This window comes from Anastrepha obliqua, chromosome 1, assembly GCF_027943255.1.
Source record: "Anastrepha obliqua isolate idAnaObli1 chromosome 1, idAnaObli1_1.0, whole genome shotgun sequence".
NCBI lineage: Eukaryota > Metazoa > Arthropoda > Insecta > Diptera > Tephritidae > Anastrepha > Anastrepha obliqua.
Window position 1 is genome coordinate 12,714,146 of NC_072892.1, and position 15,069 is coordinate 12,729,214.

Here is a 15,069-nt window from a genome sequence, read left to right on the forward strand (position 1 = left end):
TCCGAAGCGCCTTGCAAGTGTTCCAGAGATAGTAGAACTAATGCATGATCGATCGTATTTTCTTTTAGCAAACCTGCTGCTTTGATCGTAGAAGCAGTTGTGGCCGCTATCCTTTCAACATATATTATATATGAATGGGTGAAATATGTGGGATCACTTTCAGCACCGTCTGAGGTTTCAATCGGAGCTTACTTGCTATTCCTACACAAACCAATCATTGCACTTTTATGAGATTCTTTAGGTAGGATTGCGTCTGTGATCTTATCTGTCGTGCATTCCAGATGTGTTAAGAAGAATATAAAATCTTATTGCGGCAATAGAAGAATATTAATTTTATTAAGATAATTTCAGATATAGAAAATGGTTTATTTAAAAAAAAAATTGATAATTAATATAATCTTTTGGCTAAAACTCGTATATGTTTCAATCAATCCAAGTAGCCTTCAGCCAAGTAGTTTGGCAATAATTCACGCAAATAGGCAATGTAATCGGGATTCTTATAGTAGGCGATGCGATATTTCTCCTCATTAAATATCCGGTTTATGTCCACATCACTGCCTTTCCGGGGATCGATAGTGGTCAATGGTAGGTTAGTAGCCAGCAGATAAATTTCTGAAGCAGCAAAAATCTCATAAGAAAATATTTAAACAGAAAATCCGTCAAGTACGCACCAAAATGCCGCCATCGCTTGCAGTCTGCTTTAAAGTCCTCGAAGGTGGGTATATTACCAGAGAATTGCAATTTTCGTAAACCTTCCACAAAGCACTGAAAGTAAAAGCTAAAAAGCTCTTCACGCTTCTCATCACGCAGACGCCGTTCGAACAGAGTGATACTCAAGTATTGCAAATCACAGCAGGAAGGACCCAAAAAGCTTGCTTGGAAGTCGATCTGCAAATGCAAGTTATACTTTTCTTTGTAATTTCGACTTCAACACCCTAGTAATATGTGGGTATAACTGTGATTGCTTTTAATTACAAATACTGTATCCTCCACATGTCCACTAGCCGCTCGCCGCACCATCAGATTGCGCGTATGAAAATCACCATGATTGAGCACCTAAATGGGACCCTGCACACCCACACCGTATGCATTGTTCATTTCCAGGCAACGCTCCAGTACCTGCGGCTGCATAGCCCGCAATTTGGTTAAATAAACTTCAAATCCACCTGCCTGCTCAAGAGCCGCAATCATGTTTCGCAGGCCATTGTGCATGTATGCCGAATTCATTAGATTCGTTGCGGTGAAGAGGCCATATTGCAGCGACACCACCGCTGCCCGGGCAGCGCGCTCACACTGCTCTACTTCGGTTGGGGCAGGTGTGCGGCTGACATCTCGTTGTTGCAGTGTCACTTTATGGCTGACAGCATGCCAGCAGGCCAACTTGTGCAAACATGCCTTGACTTCGGCGAAGCTGAACAGACGGTCGCGCAAGATGACGGGATGTGGCTGAAGTGCGCTGTAAAGGGCACTGCGAGATGAGCAAATAAAGAGCACAAAAGAAGAAAAGGAGAAAAGAAGAAAAGGAGAAAAGAAGAAAATTAAAAAATGCTATAAATGCTGTATTTTTGGTTAGTGAACGTTTAAGTTCCTTATGTAAAAAAAAAATTCTCACAACTTTGTATCGGCATTTCTGGTAAATTTATTTCCTTTTAAAGTTTATTTATTATTTTCTTTTTCAGCGCTGTACACTCTTATTTACCGTCCACCGAACTTGATATTTTCGCCATAATGCCGCCAAATAGCCTCGAATTGGGGTATCACCTCGCTGTAGATAAGTGCCTCGTTGGCGAAGAAATGTGAATCGTTAAGGTGCTGGTACTTCGCCGAGTGCTGCGCCGGCACAGTTTTTATTACGACTATTTGCTCTTTGACTTTGCTGTTGTTGCACGTATACTTGAAGTGGGCGCGAAACATGACACTTGCATAGTGATCTCCCTTCTGGGTAGCGGGTCTAATAAGTAGGTCATAGATCTGGTGAGGTAAGGAAAGAAAATGAATTACAATCTACACACTTTATTTTAGGGATTAAGGGAATATACGAGATTAAATATAAATAAAGTAAAACAAAAAAAAGTGCGTGTAGCGTAGTACACATAACAGAAGTGAAACTTTCAAGGCAGACAAAGAAGGAGGGAGAGACTCGAGCGAAAATGAGGGAGAGAGAGAGGGAAAGAATATATGTCTAAATAAATTCACAACATTTGCAGAGAATACAAATAGACAAAATTTACAAAAAACGGAGCAGGGTCGACCAGTGTAGGTAAACGCCGGACACAAACCGTGGCAACAACGCGCACTACTCCGAGCGTTTATCACCCGCACAAACGCAGCGATTCCAGGACCGTAGCAACGGCACAAATTACAGCAAGGCAATACCAATAAACCCGACGCCGGAATGGATAGCACTTTATAGTACGCACAAGCACTAGCCAGGAAACGGATATTAGCGCCAAAAAATAGGCACCAAAAAAAACGCCAAAAATTGGGACCAAAAATATATTTCCTACAAGTTTACACCAACAAAAAGCGCCAAAAAGTAGGCGGCGTTATTTCTCACTAGAAATCAGCAAATACAAGGAAAAGCTCAGGAAAAATAGCCTAAAGTGTATCTAAGATATATAATATATAAGGTATAGCTCTCTCTCTCCTTTTCCTCTACGTTATATCTTTTTTCTCTCTCGCGGAACGAAAATGCCCAAAATGTTGCATGGCCTTGAAATTTTACTCTCCATTCTCGCTCGTTCATCGACGCCAAAGGAGTTTCACTTCGAAAATACGAGATTTGCAAGTAGTGTAAGTTATTGAACAGTTTTGTTGTGATATAAATAAAATAATTAAATGGAAATAAATATTTGGTAATGGATATTTGCAAACGTTTCATATATTCATTTTTTATCAAGGTTTAATTTTTGTGATTTATTATCAAATATGAAAAGCTAATCAAATAAATATTCATTTACTACATTTTTCTTATCTTATACATTAGGGCATGGGAGTTACTTTTGTAAATATTTTTATTATTGCGTTAGGGTAGCGCGAAAATATGTGGGAAAATTTCTGAAAATATTTATTTGTTATCAAATTTTTGTCAAAGCATTTTTCCTATCATCGCTTTCATTAGGGTAGTTTGAAAATACATATATAAAATATTCTTTTGTGCACATCTGTTTGAGAAAATAACGATTATAAGCGGCCGCCGCGTCCGAACGGGTTGGTGCGCGACTGCCATTCGGAATTCAGAGAGTGAACGTCGGTTCGAATCTCGGTGAAAGATCCAAAAAACTAAGAAAAAGTTTTTTCTAATAGCGGTCGCCCCTCGGCGACCTCCGAGTGTATTTCTGCCATGAAATTGCTCCTCCACACCACAATTGGAGGAGAAGCTCGGGAAAACACCCAAAAAGGGTGTACGCGCCAATTATATATATATACAAGTTGCCGACTGGCAATTTAAAAATACTTTTTAGGGATTCACTACGAATTTCTAGCAGCTGTGGCATATTAGAATTTTGAAAAAAATTTTATTTATATAAAATTTATTAAATTTATGTTTCTTAACCCTATAGAAAAATATTTCCCAATTAAATCTTTCTTAAACATAATGAACTTCTTTGTGAATATTATCAGAAATTACTAAATTTTTCATTAACTTTATTTATGCTTTCAAAACTGTTGGGAATCCTGCTCAAAAATATTCAGTAATTTACTCAAATATTTTTCATCTGAGTTTCATGGCGTGTTATTGCATGTTAATTTGTTTCAAATATTTAGTTTTTAGTTTTTTTCTTGTAGAAATTTAGGTGGCAACCCTATAGAAAAATATTTCTCAATTAAATCTTTCTTAAACTCTTTTAAATGAACTTTTTTGTAAATATTAGCAGAAAAAACTCAAGTTTTAAATAACTTTATTTAAGCTTTCAAACCTGTTGGCAATCCCTTTCAAAAATATTCAGTAATTTACTCAAATAATATATTTTTCATCTGAGTTTCGTGGCGTATTATTGCATATTAATTTGTTAAAATTATTTTTTGTTTTTTAATTTTCTTGTAGAAAATTAGGTGGCAGCCCTATAACAAAATATTTCCGAATTAAATCTTTCTTAAACACTTTTAAATGATCTTTTTTGTGAATATTAAATGAAATAACACAATTTTTGATGCTTTCATTTATATTTCAAAAACTGTTGGCAATCCTTTTCAAATTATTCCGTAAGTTACTGAAACATTTTCATCTGGCTTTCATGGTGTATTATTGCATTTTAATTTGTTAACACAATTTTTTTTTCTTGTAAAAAATTAGGTTTGCAACCCTATAGAAAAATATTGTCCACTTAAATCTTCCTTAAACTCTTTTAAATGAACTTTTTTGTGAATATTAGCAGAAATAACTCAATTTTTAATTAACGTTATTTATGCTTTCAAAATTGTTGGTAATCTTTTCCAAAAATATTCAGTAATTTACTCAAATATTTTTCATCTGGCTTTCATGGCTTTCATGGTGTAGTATTGCATACTGATTTGTTAAAATTATTTTATTTTATTGTTTTTTCTTGTAGAAAATTAGGTGGCTACCCTATAGAAAAACATTTCCCACTTCCATCTTACTTAAACTCTTTTAAATTATTTTTTTGTGAATATTATCTGAAATAACTAAATTTTTGATGCACTTCTTTATGTTTTTCAAATTTATAAATTGTTGGCAATCCTTTTCAAAAATATTCCGTAAGTTACTAAAATATTTTTCATCTGGCTTTCATGGTGTATTGTTGCATATTAATTTGTTAAAATTTGTTTCTTGTAGAAAATTAGGTGGCAACCATATAGAAAAATATTGCCCACTTAAATCTTTATTAAACTCTTTCAAATGAACTTTTTTGTGAATATTATCAGAAATAATTAAATTTTTGATTCTTTCTATTTATGTTTTACAAATTTGTAAATGGTTGGCAATCCTTTTCAAAAATATTCAGGAATATACTCAAATATTTTTCACTTGGCTTTCATGATGTTGCTTATAAATATTTTAAATTCTAATTTAATTCTACCTGCTAAATTCAAAAGCGTCATCGGTGACAAGAAAAACTAAAAATTTGAAATCTTTCTAAAAATTTTGCTGGTTAAATATTTGCTCCTCCTACTATACCCACACGTATTTATTTGCTAGTTGTTACGCCTATATTTTTTTATATTAAGTTGCACCTTTGGCACGCCATTGCACTCCTCTATATTTCGCACGACCTTCTGAAAGAACGTATTGTCCAACCATTCAGGCGGCACCAGCTCATCTTCATTGAATTCAATTGACATTTCTAATGTTTATACACACATACACATACATATGCAAGCGGTATTTCTATTTGCTCTGCGCTATTACTTTTGATTAGTTTTTACAATATTTTATTAGAAGCACAATTTTCAATAACACTCGCTGCACTTTGTATTATTATTTATTGTAGTTGCAATGCGCTTTGCAGTGAATGGAAAACTAAACCCGTGTGCCGGCGATTTTCAAAATAAATGGTTGGAAGCTGAATGCTGCGCTCAATTTCACTGCGAAATGTGAATGCAAATTTACTTTGTTTTGTGATTAAATTTGTAATTACAATAAATATTGTTAGCTGATAAAATATTTGCATTACTGCATAGGGCGCACGTTCGTCTAACTTTGCAGGAGAGTTAAGCGGGTAGGGTTTAGTTGTACAGGGCGGCCCATTTAGCGCTTGTAATTTCTGTAATCAATGTTTTTGACTTTGAAAATAAAAATAAAGTTAGAGTTATGTTAAAAATTACCTTTACGGTTTGACCTTAGAAAAATTATTTAAAAAAAAAGAATATTAAATTTGGCGCCAAAAAGTTGCAATTAGGCTCCCTGACACTATTTTTGGTGGGACGCCGTTGAGGATGGATTATACGCTAGCCATTCAGAGAGAATTTAAATGCTGAAACACGAAATCGAAATGGGCGCCTGGCAAGAAAAGTGCCGAAACTCATGAAAATGCAAAGATGGCTCATCCTGTGCTTTTAGGTATGAGATGTACCGTGAACTGTCGACATAGCGAAGTTGAAGAATTCGCTGTACTAAATTAATTAATAGAATATCAAAACCTCTAAAAAAAGAAAAATTCGAATTTTTTTACAAAATTTGTTTTAAATCTTTTTAGTTTTTATTTCCAGATCAAACTATGAACTATGAACTGCATTATAGGGTCCGGTCCTCGAAATGTAACCAACTTCAGAGCGCTCGTACATCAGCTGTCTGGCAGCTCAGCAGGGTATTGTTAACAGGCGCGCGGAAGCATCTTGACGAGGGTAAACGCGAAAAAAGAAAATCGGTAATGGATTTCAAATGTACTGTTGTGATCGCATTACATTTGGCTGCAAAATCACAACTAGCGATTGTTCGTGAGCTGGAGTACCTTAAAGTAAATAAAGTTTTGGTTTATCGCACCATTACTCGTTATAATGATGCTGGTAGCATCCCGAAACGTAATGGAGGTGGCCATCAAAAAACTGCAACGTCACGTGAAATGGTTCAAAATGTGAAGAAGCGACTTGAGCGAAATCCCCGACGAAGTGCCAAGCAAATGGCGAAAAAACTGAAATTATCTGCCTTACAAGATCCAAAAGGCGCATGATCTCACACCAAAGCAACAACAAGTCAGACTTGAGCGGGCGAAGGAGTTACTCCGCTTGGCCGATAGCGGTCAATTTCCGAACATTGTGTTTTCTGACGAGAAATTTTTTAAATTGAGCGATTTGTAAACTCCCAAAACGTTGGGGCTTATTTGACCGACCGTTCATACGAGAATTTGAGTCATCGACTGGCCACCATGAGGCAGCAACCGACACAGGTAATGGTTTGTGCCGCTGTAACCGCAGATGGGCGCTCTCCAATTGTTTTCATCGAGGGGAAATATTCTGGAGGTTGCTTGAAGCCGTGGGCAGACAAACATTTCTATGTCAGACCATGGACGTTTCAACAGGACTCGGCACCGTCTCACAAAGCTCGAGCTTCATAACGTCCACACAATGGCTCTCAAATTCACCAGACTCAAATCCAATGGGTTATTCTCTTTGAACCAGTTTACAGAGCAAGGCCGACCTAAAAGATTCACCAGTTTCGAGCCGCTGAAAAAAGCCATTGTCCGCGAGTGGGCCAAAATATCTGCAAGTCACATTCGGGCAGCTTGTGATTCGTTGCTGGACCGACTCAAGGCCATAGTCAAGACAAAGGGTTGTCAAATCGAGCAAAAGTAAATTGATTCTTAATTTTGTATTACCATATTTTCATACATTTTTTATTTTGAATTGAATAAAAGTAATTTTCTGAACTAAATTTATCGCCTTTTCAATTGGTTACACTTCGAGTGCCGAACCTTGTAGAATCACATACTTTTTGAAAGTCGTTTGTTTTATTGATCTGGAAAGTTCTATTTGAATTTGAGTTGCATTCAAAATCTGCTGGGTAACTCATCAATAAGCATCTATAAACTTGTTTACCAATGCTATGCTAGACATCAAGAACTATTGGGCTGGCAAAGATTGTAACTTTATTTACACTGACGGTTCTAGAGAAAACGATTCCACTTCATTTGCTGTGGTATGTGATATGGGAAGCATGCTTAAGACTGGTCTTCGATTACCGTAAAACTCGTCTCCTCTACTAAGAGAAAATAAATAAACTGCAGGTACAGTAAATTTGGCCTCGCAGCACTATCGAGCGCAGATAGCAGAGTACCTTGATTTGATAACATTCGAAATAAATAGTTCCAGCAGAAGGCAGAAATAAAGGTTATGTGGATCCCTGTACACAATGGAATTCTCAGCAACAAAAACGCCTATAAAGCGGCAAAAAATTCCAGCAATAGGCCTACATTCTGCTTCGAATATTTCGACATTCTCAGGATAGTCTATAGAATCTGTTACTCAACTTTAAGGTAGAAATGGATTACATACAAACACAACCACAAGTCATAGACATTGTGCAGCGGATAAAGATCTTGCGACTCCGCTAGCTGGGTCAAAATTCAAAACCGAGATTATAAATCGGCATAGAATTATGACAAGGCTTTCGACGAAGAGCAAATTTAGTGAGTTTTATTTTAATACTCTCCAATCAATCAGAATGTACGGTGAATCCAAGAATAATAGATTACAAGGTTTGGTCATACGAAGCAAAATTGTGAAAGTAATTGGATTAGAGATTTCCGAGTTCTGCGCGCTCATTTCATATAACATATATTCACACACTCGTCCAATCAGTCGTTGTTCACACAGCAAAGAAGTGACACGAGCGTAGGCTGTGTTGACCTTTTTCGTATTTCACTAACACAAACTCAGTTTCTTCATAAACAAATCGCTGTCACATTTCCTGCTTCGTCAGCAAATTAGCTGATTTCCTCTACATAAATCGCTGAGAGCCGGTTAATGGCCTGATTTTAGCCACACATTTTGCATTCTGTACATCGTGCGGCGAAGTCGGGATCCCAAATGAAGTCAAAAGTGGAACTTATAAGGCAAGAGTCTTGATGTCAGAGGACCAATAAATTCTCAGTAGTTCCGTATGATAAATCCAAGCTTAGAGTTCAGAGCGGGCATGACGCATTTCCCATAGTAATCAAAACTTAACTTTGAGTCGAGATAAAGTCATAAGTATCTAATCGTCGCGATTAAGGTAAAAATTTGAAAAAAAATATATATATTTTTTTGACATATTTTAAAAGTAAAATATGTTGAAAATATTATGTGAAAATTATAGACTAAAATTCAAATTATCAGTAAAGTTATGGCTCGCGTGGCAACTGCAGATGTCGGAACAAAAGAACGGTCCTTCTCCTTGATCCCTGCTTGTAATATATTGTATCGTTGTTATACCTGCTCGATATACCTGAAAGGTATATGAACATCACTACACATTTATTTTGGAGCATTTTGAAGAATTTTGAAAATAAGCATCAGTATACGAGTACGTTCGTTCTCTCGGGCGTAAACATCGACGAAAAGTGAAAATGGATAGAAAAGGAAAGAGAGGCAATGCGAGGTATCCTGGTAAACGTTAACGTAAGAAAAGTTTTCGAGGTAATAGATTCACATCTGAAAAAATACTGATTCAACGAGTAAATCGGCTGCAAAACTAAAGAGTCAAGTCGACTTGGAACCTCTCGTCGACGATAGCTGCACATAGGTTCTTCTCTGAGTTTAATGTCTACGGCTTTACAGAACGTTTTCAGTGTAAATTGTGTAATAGTGTTAGTATTATAAATTTTATAAAAAATCACAGTGAGGATTAGGATCCCTTTTGTACGCTAAATGTAACTGTGAAACTATACATGAAATTGACTCTTCTCCAAAAGTGGAAAAAGCATTTGAGGTCAATCGGCGTTTTGTTTACGCTATGAGATTACCTGGCGTTGGTTTAGCCGGCATAAATTCGTTATACTCAATGACGGATTTAGGTACTGGACTAAGTACAAGTCGTTATTACAATATTCTCGAACATATATCGATTGCCGTAAAACCCGTAGCTAAACTCGTTTTTACAAAAGCCGTGAATGAAGAAAAAGCACAATATGTTAAAAACGGCCGCACTGAAGACGAGATTGTAGTTTCAGGCGATGGTTCGTGGGAAAAAACTTGGTTTCACATCACTCCCAAAAATATTGTTGTTGGGCAAAATACCCTTGAAATTGCTACATTGAGAGCTGCATGCAGTTTCAATGAAGGATTTCTTACTACTTTGAAAGTTATGGACACTATGGGAGTCACAATCGATCCGCACGCTGCTAGCTACGCTACGAAAACAATGCCGCTCGGGTATCAAAGACGGATAAAGACGCAGCTAAGGCTTCTAAAGCGGCCAGGTCAAGTCGTAGAGCAGCAAAACTTGCTGAAAATGATGACTACGAAAAAACGGAAGGATTATTGTATGCACCAGCATAGACGAGTAATAGAAGTACGAATTTTGCCAAGAAAATCTATTCGAAAACTTTAAACGTGTTTTTCTCAAAACAACGTTTTTCTGGTCTGTCAATAATCTACAGCAAATTCTATTTAACCGATTGATCTGAAATTTTCATCAGTGACTCCACACATCAGTAGTTCTAGCAGGTGCTACTTTCGTTTCTTTTCAGCCCTTACTTTCTATACTACAGTCTGATTTTCAGCCCTAACTTTCCATACTACAGTCTGATTGTTATTAAAAAAAACAATTCCCATTGTAGGACCTGCCAAAATGACAAGCCTACATAATATTAATCAGTTTAACTTTTTCGTTTCAGATCTCTTTTTTTTTTTACGCTTACTTTGGTGCCGCACTACCACAAAAAATATGTAAAAAAAAATTGTTTTTCTATACAATTTGATGTCAATAATAACATATTAGATACTATAAAATCAAAACGATCGCATTTGATTTTCTTAAAAAAAAATCGCATTTTATTTTCTTAAAAAAAAAAATCCTAAAAAATATCTATAAAAAATGAGTATTTGACAAGACTACTACCTTAAAGCCAGCATGCGTATGTGTTGTTGAACATTATGGGGTAGCTAAAACGAGAAACCGTTATGATCATACATATTCTGAAGTCTCATAACAAAGCCAAATTTGAAAATATCTCGGCTATAGCAGCGCGAAAAATATTTCCGCTCATCTACCTCTGAGTTGTGTTTATTCCAAAAGCTGGAAAAAGCAACCCTCTCTACTCGAAGGACTACAACCCCATTAGTCTGACCTCATTTCTCCTGAAAACGTTAGAGGAGATTTTAGACACATACATTAGAGACATAATTGCGTCGGACGTATTATCCAAGGCGCAGCACGCTTGCACTAAAGGCAGATCTACTGAAACTGCACTTCACTCACTTGTACTAAACATAGGAAAGGCGTTAGAATATAAGGAATATGCTCTAGGATTATTTCTAGATATATCAGAGACTTTTAACAACGTGACGAAAAATGATATTTTAAATAGCATGGAGCCACTTAGTGTGCAACCAGTTGTTTATCTATGGATAAGGCAGATATTAGCTAGCAGGAAGATAAGAGCGGAATGGAACGATTTGAGCGTCACCAAATATGCATGCAGAGGCACTCCGCAAGGTGGGGTACTATCGCCGCTATTATGGTTACTTGTAGCAAATGAAATGCTTAAGAAACTTGACGGAGGGGCACCAAAACTAGTGGCATATGCAGATGACATAGCTATAGTAGTTACGGGAAAGTACATGGACACCATCAGAGATGTGATGAATAACACATTTAAAATGGTACACCAATGGACATATCGCGCAGGGCTAGGGATAAACGCCGGAAAAAGGGACATGGTACTTTTTACCAGGAAGTACAAAGTACTTTTCAAAGGTTATGCAAGGCACCTCGGAGTAATACTAAACAGTAAATTGCTGTGGAAGCGCAATGTTGAGGAAAAGGTGAAAAAGGCCAGTAATGCGTTGTACGCATGTAAAAGAATGCTGGGCGTTACTTGAGGTCTATCACCCTCCCTGATGCATTGGTGCTACACAGCAGTAGTCAGACCGATATTGCTGTACGGAACCTTAGTATGGTGGACTGCGACAAAAAAACTGGCATACTTAATGCCGCTGGAAAGGATTCAACGACTCGCTGCTCTGTGCATAACAGGAGCGATGAAGACCACTCCAACGGCGGCGCTGGAAATGATACTCAGCATGCCACCTATTGACCTCATGGCAGAAAACCTGGCAGCGAAATCCGCGAGGAGGCTAATGGCTGCGGGGGTATTCATCTGCAGAACCTTCGGTCACAGCTCAATAGGAAAGTGGAGCTCAGGTGGCACAGACTACATGACTCCGTCCTTTAATTGGGAGAGAAGGTTCCGCACTACAATTGAAGAGGAGGGATGGCACAAAGGCATGAAGCCTGGCCATAGAACCTTTCACATCTATACAGACGGCTCGAAAACTCCAGACGGAGTGGGAGCGGGCATCTACTGGTCAAAACTAGGAATAAGGCAGTCTATCAAGCTGCCAGACCACAGCAGTATTTTCCAAGCGGAAGTTTTTGCTGTGGGGAAGGCCGCGGAGCTAGCCTACACTAGAACAAGAAAGAACTCAACAATTATATAAACATGGACAGTCAAGCAGCAATAAAAGCAATAAGTTCATATTGTATTAAGTCCAAAAATGTAGGGAGCAGGGAGACGATAGAAAGGCTAGCCGCAAACAGTAGGCCGCATATCTATTGGGTACCTGGTCACAAAGGCATTATGAGATACAAAATAGTAGATGAGACAGCAAAAAGTGCTGTTAGACTACCTTTTGAACAAGAGAATGACATACCAAAACCGCTAAATACAATATACAACGAAATGGACGACTACATGAAAAGGCGAGTGGAAGCTAGGTGGACTAACCTGACCACATGCAAAACAGCAAAAGTCATGTGTAGAACTAACGACTAAAAACTGACTCAATTCGTACTTACACTCTCGCGAAAAGAATGCAGAACTATTATAGGCATGCTAACAGGTCATAATCTATTGGCTGCACATGCGTACAAGATAGAGATTGCTAACACGGACAAATGCAGGAATTACAGAGAAGATGTTGAGGAAACTTTAGAACACCTTCTGTGCGTTTGTCCGGCATCATTAAAAATGTGTCTAAAATGCCTGGGAGCCCCATTGTTTGAGGGTCTGGAGGACGTCTCAAAAGCGGATCTCCCAGCGCTGCTTAGATTCGCCAAAAGCGCTGACATCCTACATGATGTCTACTTTAGGTATTCATAGAGGTCGGTCTTCATCTGGTATCGCTAGGGACCAAAAGGTCTATGCGTGGCTTATTGCCAACCAGGCTAACCTAACCTAACTTACCTCTGAAATGGCGCAGATTTTTGACAATTTTTTTGTATACGATTTTGAGCAATTTTTTCTCATAAAGGATTTACGAATGTATGTTTAAACGAAAAAAAAAATGTTAAAAATCATTGCTATTTTCCAGGGACTTGAAATTTACACATCCAAAAGTTTTCTAAAGATTCTGATTAAGAAATTGAAAATCTTGATGGTAATTGTTGAACTTTTTTAAATTTTTTGAATTTCATACCAAGTTTGGAACTTTGCTTTATGATATTTTTTTATGCAATGAAATCTATTCTTACAAAAATTTATAATAATACTTTTGCGCGCGAATATAAAAGGAAATCATACCACGACTAATTCGGAGTCTTTAAATTGCAAACACACAAAAAAACTTTCTCATTTGTATAGAAGATTGAAGCAGAAGAATTTTTCATTTGTATGTTGAATATATTTTCCTGTTCTGTCACACAATACTTGGGAGACATTAAAAAATTTACTTAAATATGAATTTGAAATTTATATAAATACAAATAATCTCTCTTCTCATAATATATTTATTTTCTATTCTAGGCGTAAGAGCAGAATTTCGCTTTCTACGATTAGCTTTTGGAAAAATAAAATATATCTTTACCTTAGCCTTTGCAAGCCGTGCAACATACAACACTTAAGCCATTAGACTTTGAGGTTTTAAGTAATTGTAGAAACTGTAAAAGCCTTATGCGCTAAATGCAATCCAATGGGATGCGTTCCGCTTCTGACTAAAACCATTGCTTTGCGCCAAAAACTATGCCGTGCACTGGTGTTGATGTCGATGGCGTTGCCACATTTCCGCACATTAAGCGCAAGCAGCTGCAACCGAATGCTGCGCAAATGCAATTTTTCATTTTAATAATCTGCGTAATTTTAGCGCCAACACAGGAAGCTGTATTAGTAGTCGTAATCGTAGTAGTGGTAGCGAATAGCGCCAGCAGCGCCACCGCTGGCACATTGCTCACATTTTATTAACACAAAAGAGTACTACAAAAAAAAAAAAAACAAAAAAAAAAAACCGAGAAAAAAAAGCGAAAATAATCACGCAAAAAGTGCTTGCATGTGAGATTGAAGAAAAGAAAGTGTGTAGCAGTTATAACTAGTGGAAATTAACTCTGATGATTTGTAGCATTCACCAGCTATTTTACACCGAACTCACACCTACACACTCGCACACGAATTTCTTCACCGTCAATAGCCAACATTTTTCGTAATTTCCTGCCTGTGAAATTCACCGCTCGCCCGCCTGCTGCAGTTTGCCTCGTTGTGCTGCGGCTGTAAATTTTTCTTTCATGCTACATTTTCTTTGTGCGATGCGGTGATGCCAAATCCTAGCCTAAACGAGTGAATAGGTGAACACAGTGCGGTGCGTGGTTGAGTAGGGAATCGAGTGGACGGAGTAGCGGCGGTAGGTGCTGGGAGTTCACTAACCTGGCGCAAGCATTGAAGCGCGCACTCGTAAATTACGCGCCAGTTAAGTGCTTGCCGGCATCACTCCATCCGCGGATTCTACTTATTTTGCTCCAGTTCCTTTTAGATCTGCTGGTGAAACAGTATTATATTTTACCAACGAGCTGCCGGTGTACTCGCATTCGGATGTCTGGTGGTGGTGGTGGTGGGTGTGCGTTTTCTGAATGGCTAAAAGGTGAACACATTAGATGCTTCAATGATGATGCATTCATTCACTTGAATTTGACGAAAATTTAAGTAGCGAGTTTTTAAGGTTCATTGATTTCACGTTTTTTTTTGTTTTTTGCATATGAAAAGAGATGTTAAAAAAATGTTTACTTTTATGATAAATTATTATTTTTTTACTTATGTTTTAGTGTAAGTGTTTATATGCCCATCCATCTAACTTCAATTGCAAGACCGTATGCGGTATATACTTATGAAATGAGAATTTTTTTTCAATTTAAAATGTTTATTAACGCTAGCGGCGCATTTTTCCCATCTTTCAGGCAAATTGTGGATGCCGCGCCAAAAAAATTGACCGTATTTGACCGCAAACCAATCATCGAGCCATTTTTTGGCTTCTTCGTGAAAATTGAAGCGCTGCTCGGAAAGTGCGTGGCCCATCTATGCAAACAAATGATAGTCGGAAGGCGCCAAGTCTGGTGAGTAAGCCGCATGCACCAGTGGTTTCCAATCGTACGTCTCCACCCATTCCCGGATCGCTCTTGTTCGGTGCATTGTCACATTGTCAGTT

General features: G+C 37.6%; 1 protein-coding gene across 1 annotated transcript; it reads right to left on the reverse strand.

Annotated features, from left to right (window-relative positions):
* Nucleotides 1–374: 374 nt before the first annotated feature.
* On the reverse strand, nucleotides 375–5,487 carry LOC129236139 (uncharacterized). The gene is made up of 5 exons (XM_054870359.1): nucleotides 5,197–5,487; nucleotides 1,700–1,971; nucleotides 1,073–1,468; nucleotides 672–925; nucleotides 375–612 (listed from the first exon to the last, which is right to left on the reverse strand). Exons 1-5 carry the CDS (start codon nucleotides 5,302–5,304, stop codon nucleotides 428–430), a joined length of 1,215 nt encoding a protein of 404 aa, XP_054726334.1. The 5' UTR covers nucleotides 5,305–5,487; the 3' UTR covers nucleotides 375–427.
* Between the last annotated feature and the right edge of the window lie 9,582 nt (nucleotides 5,488–15,069).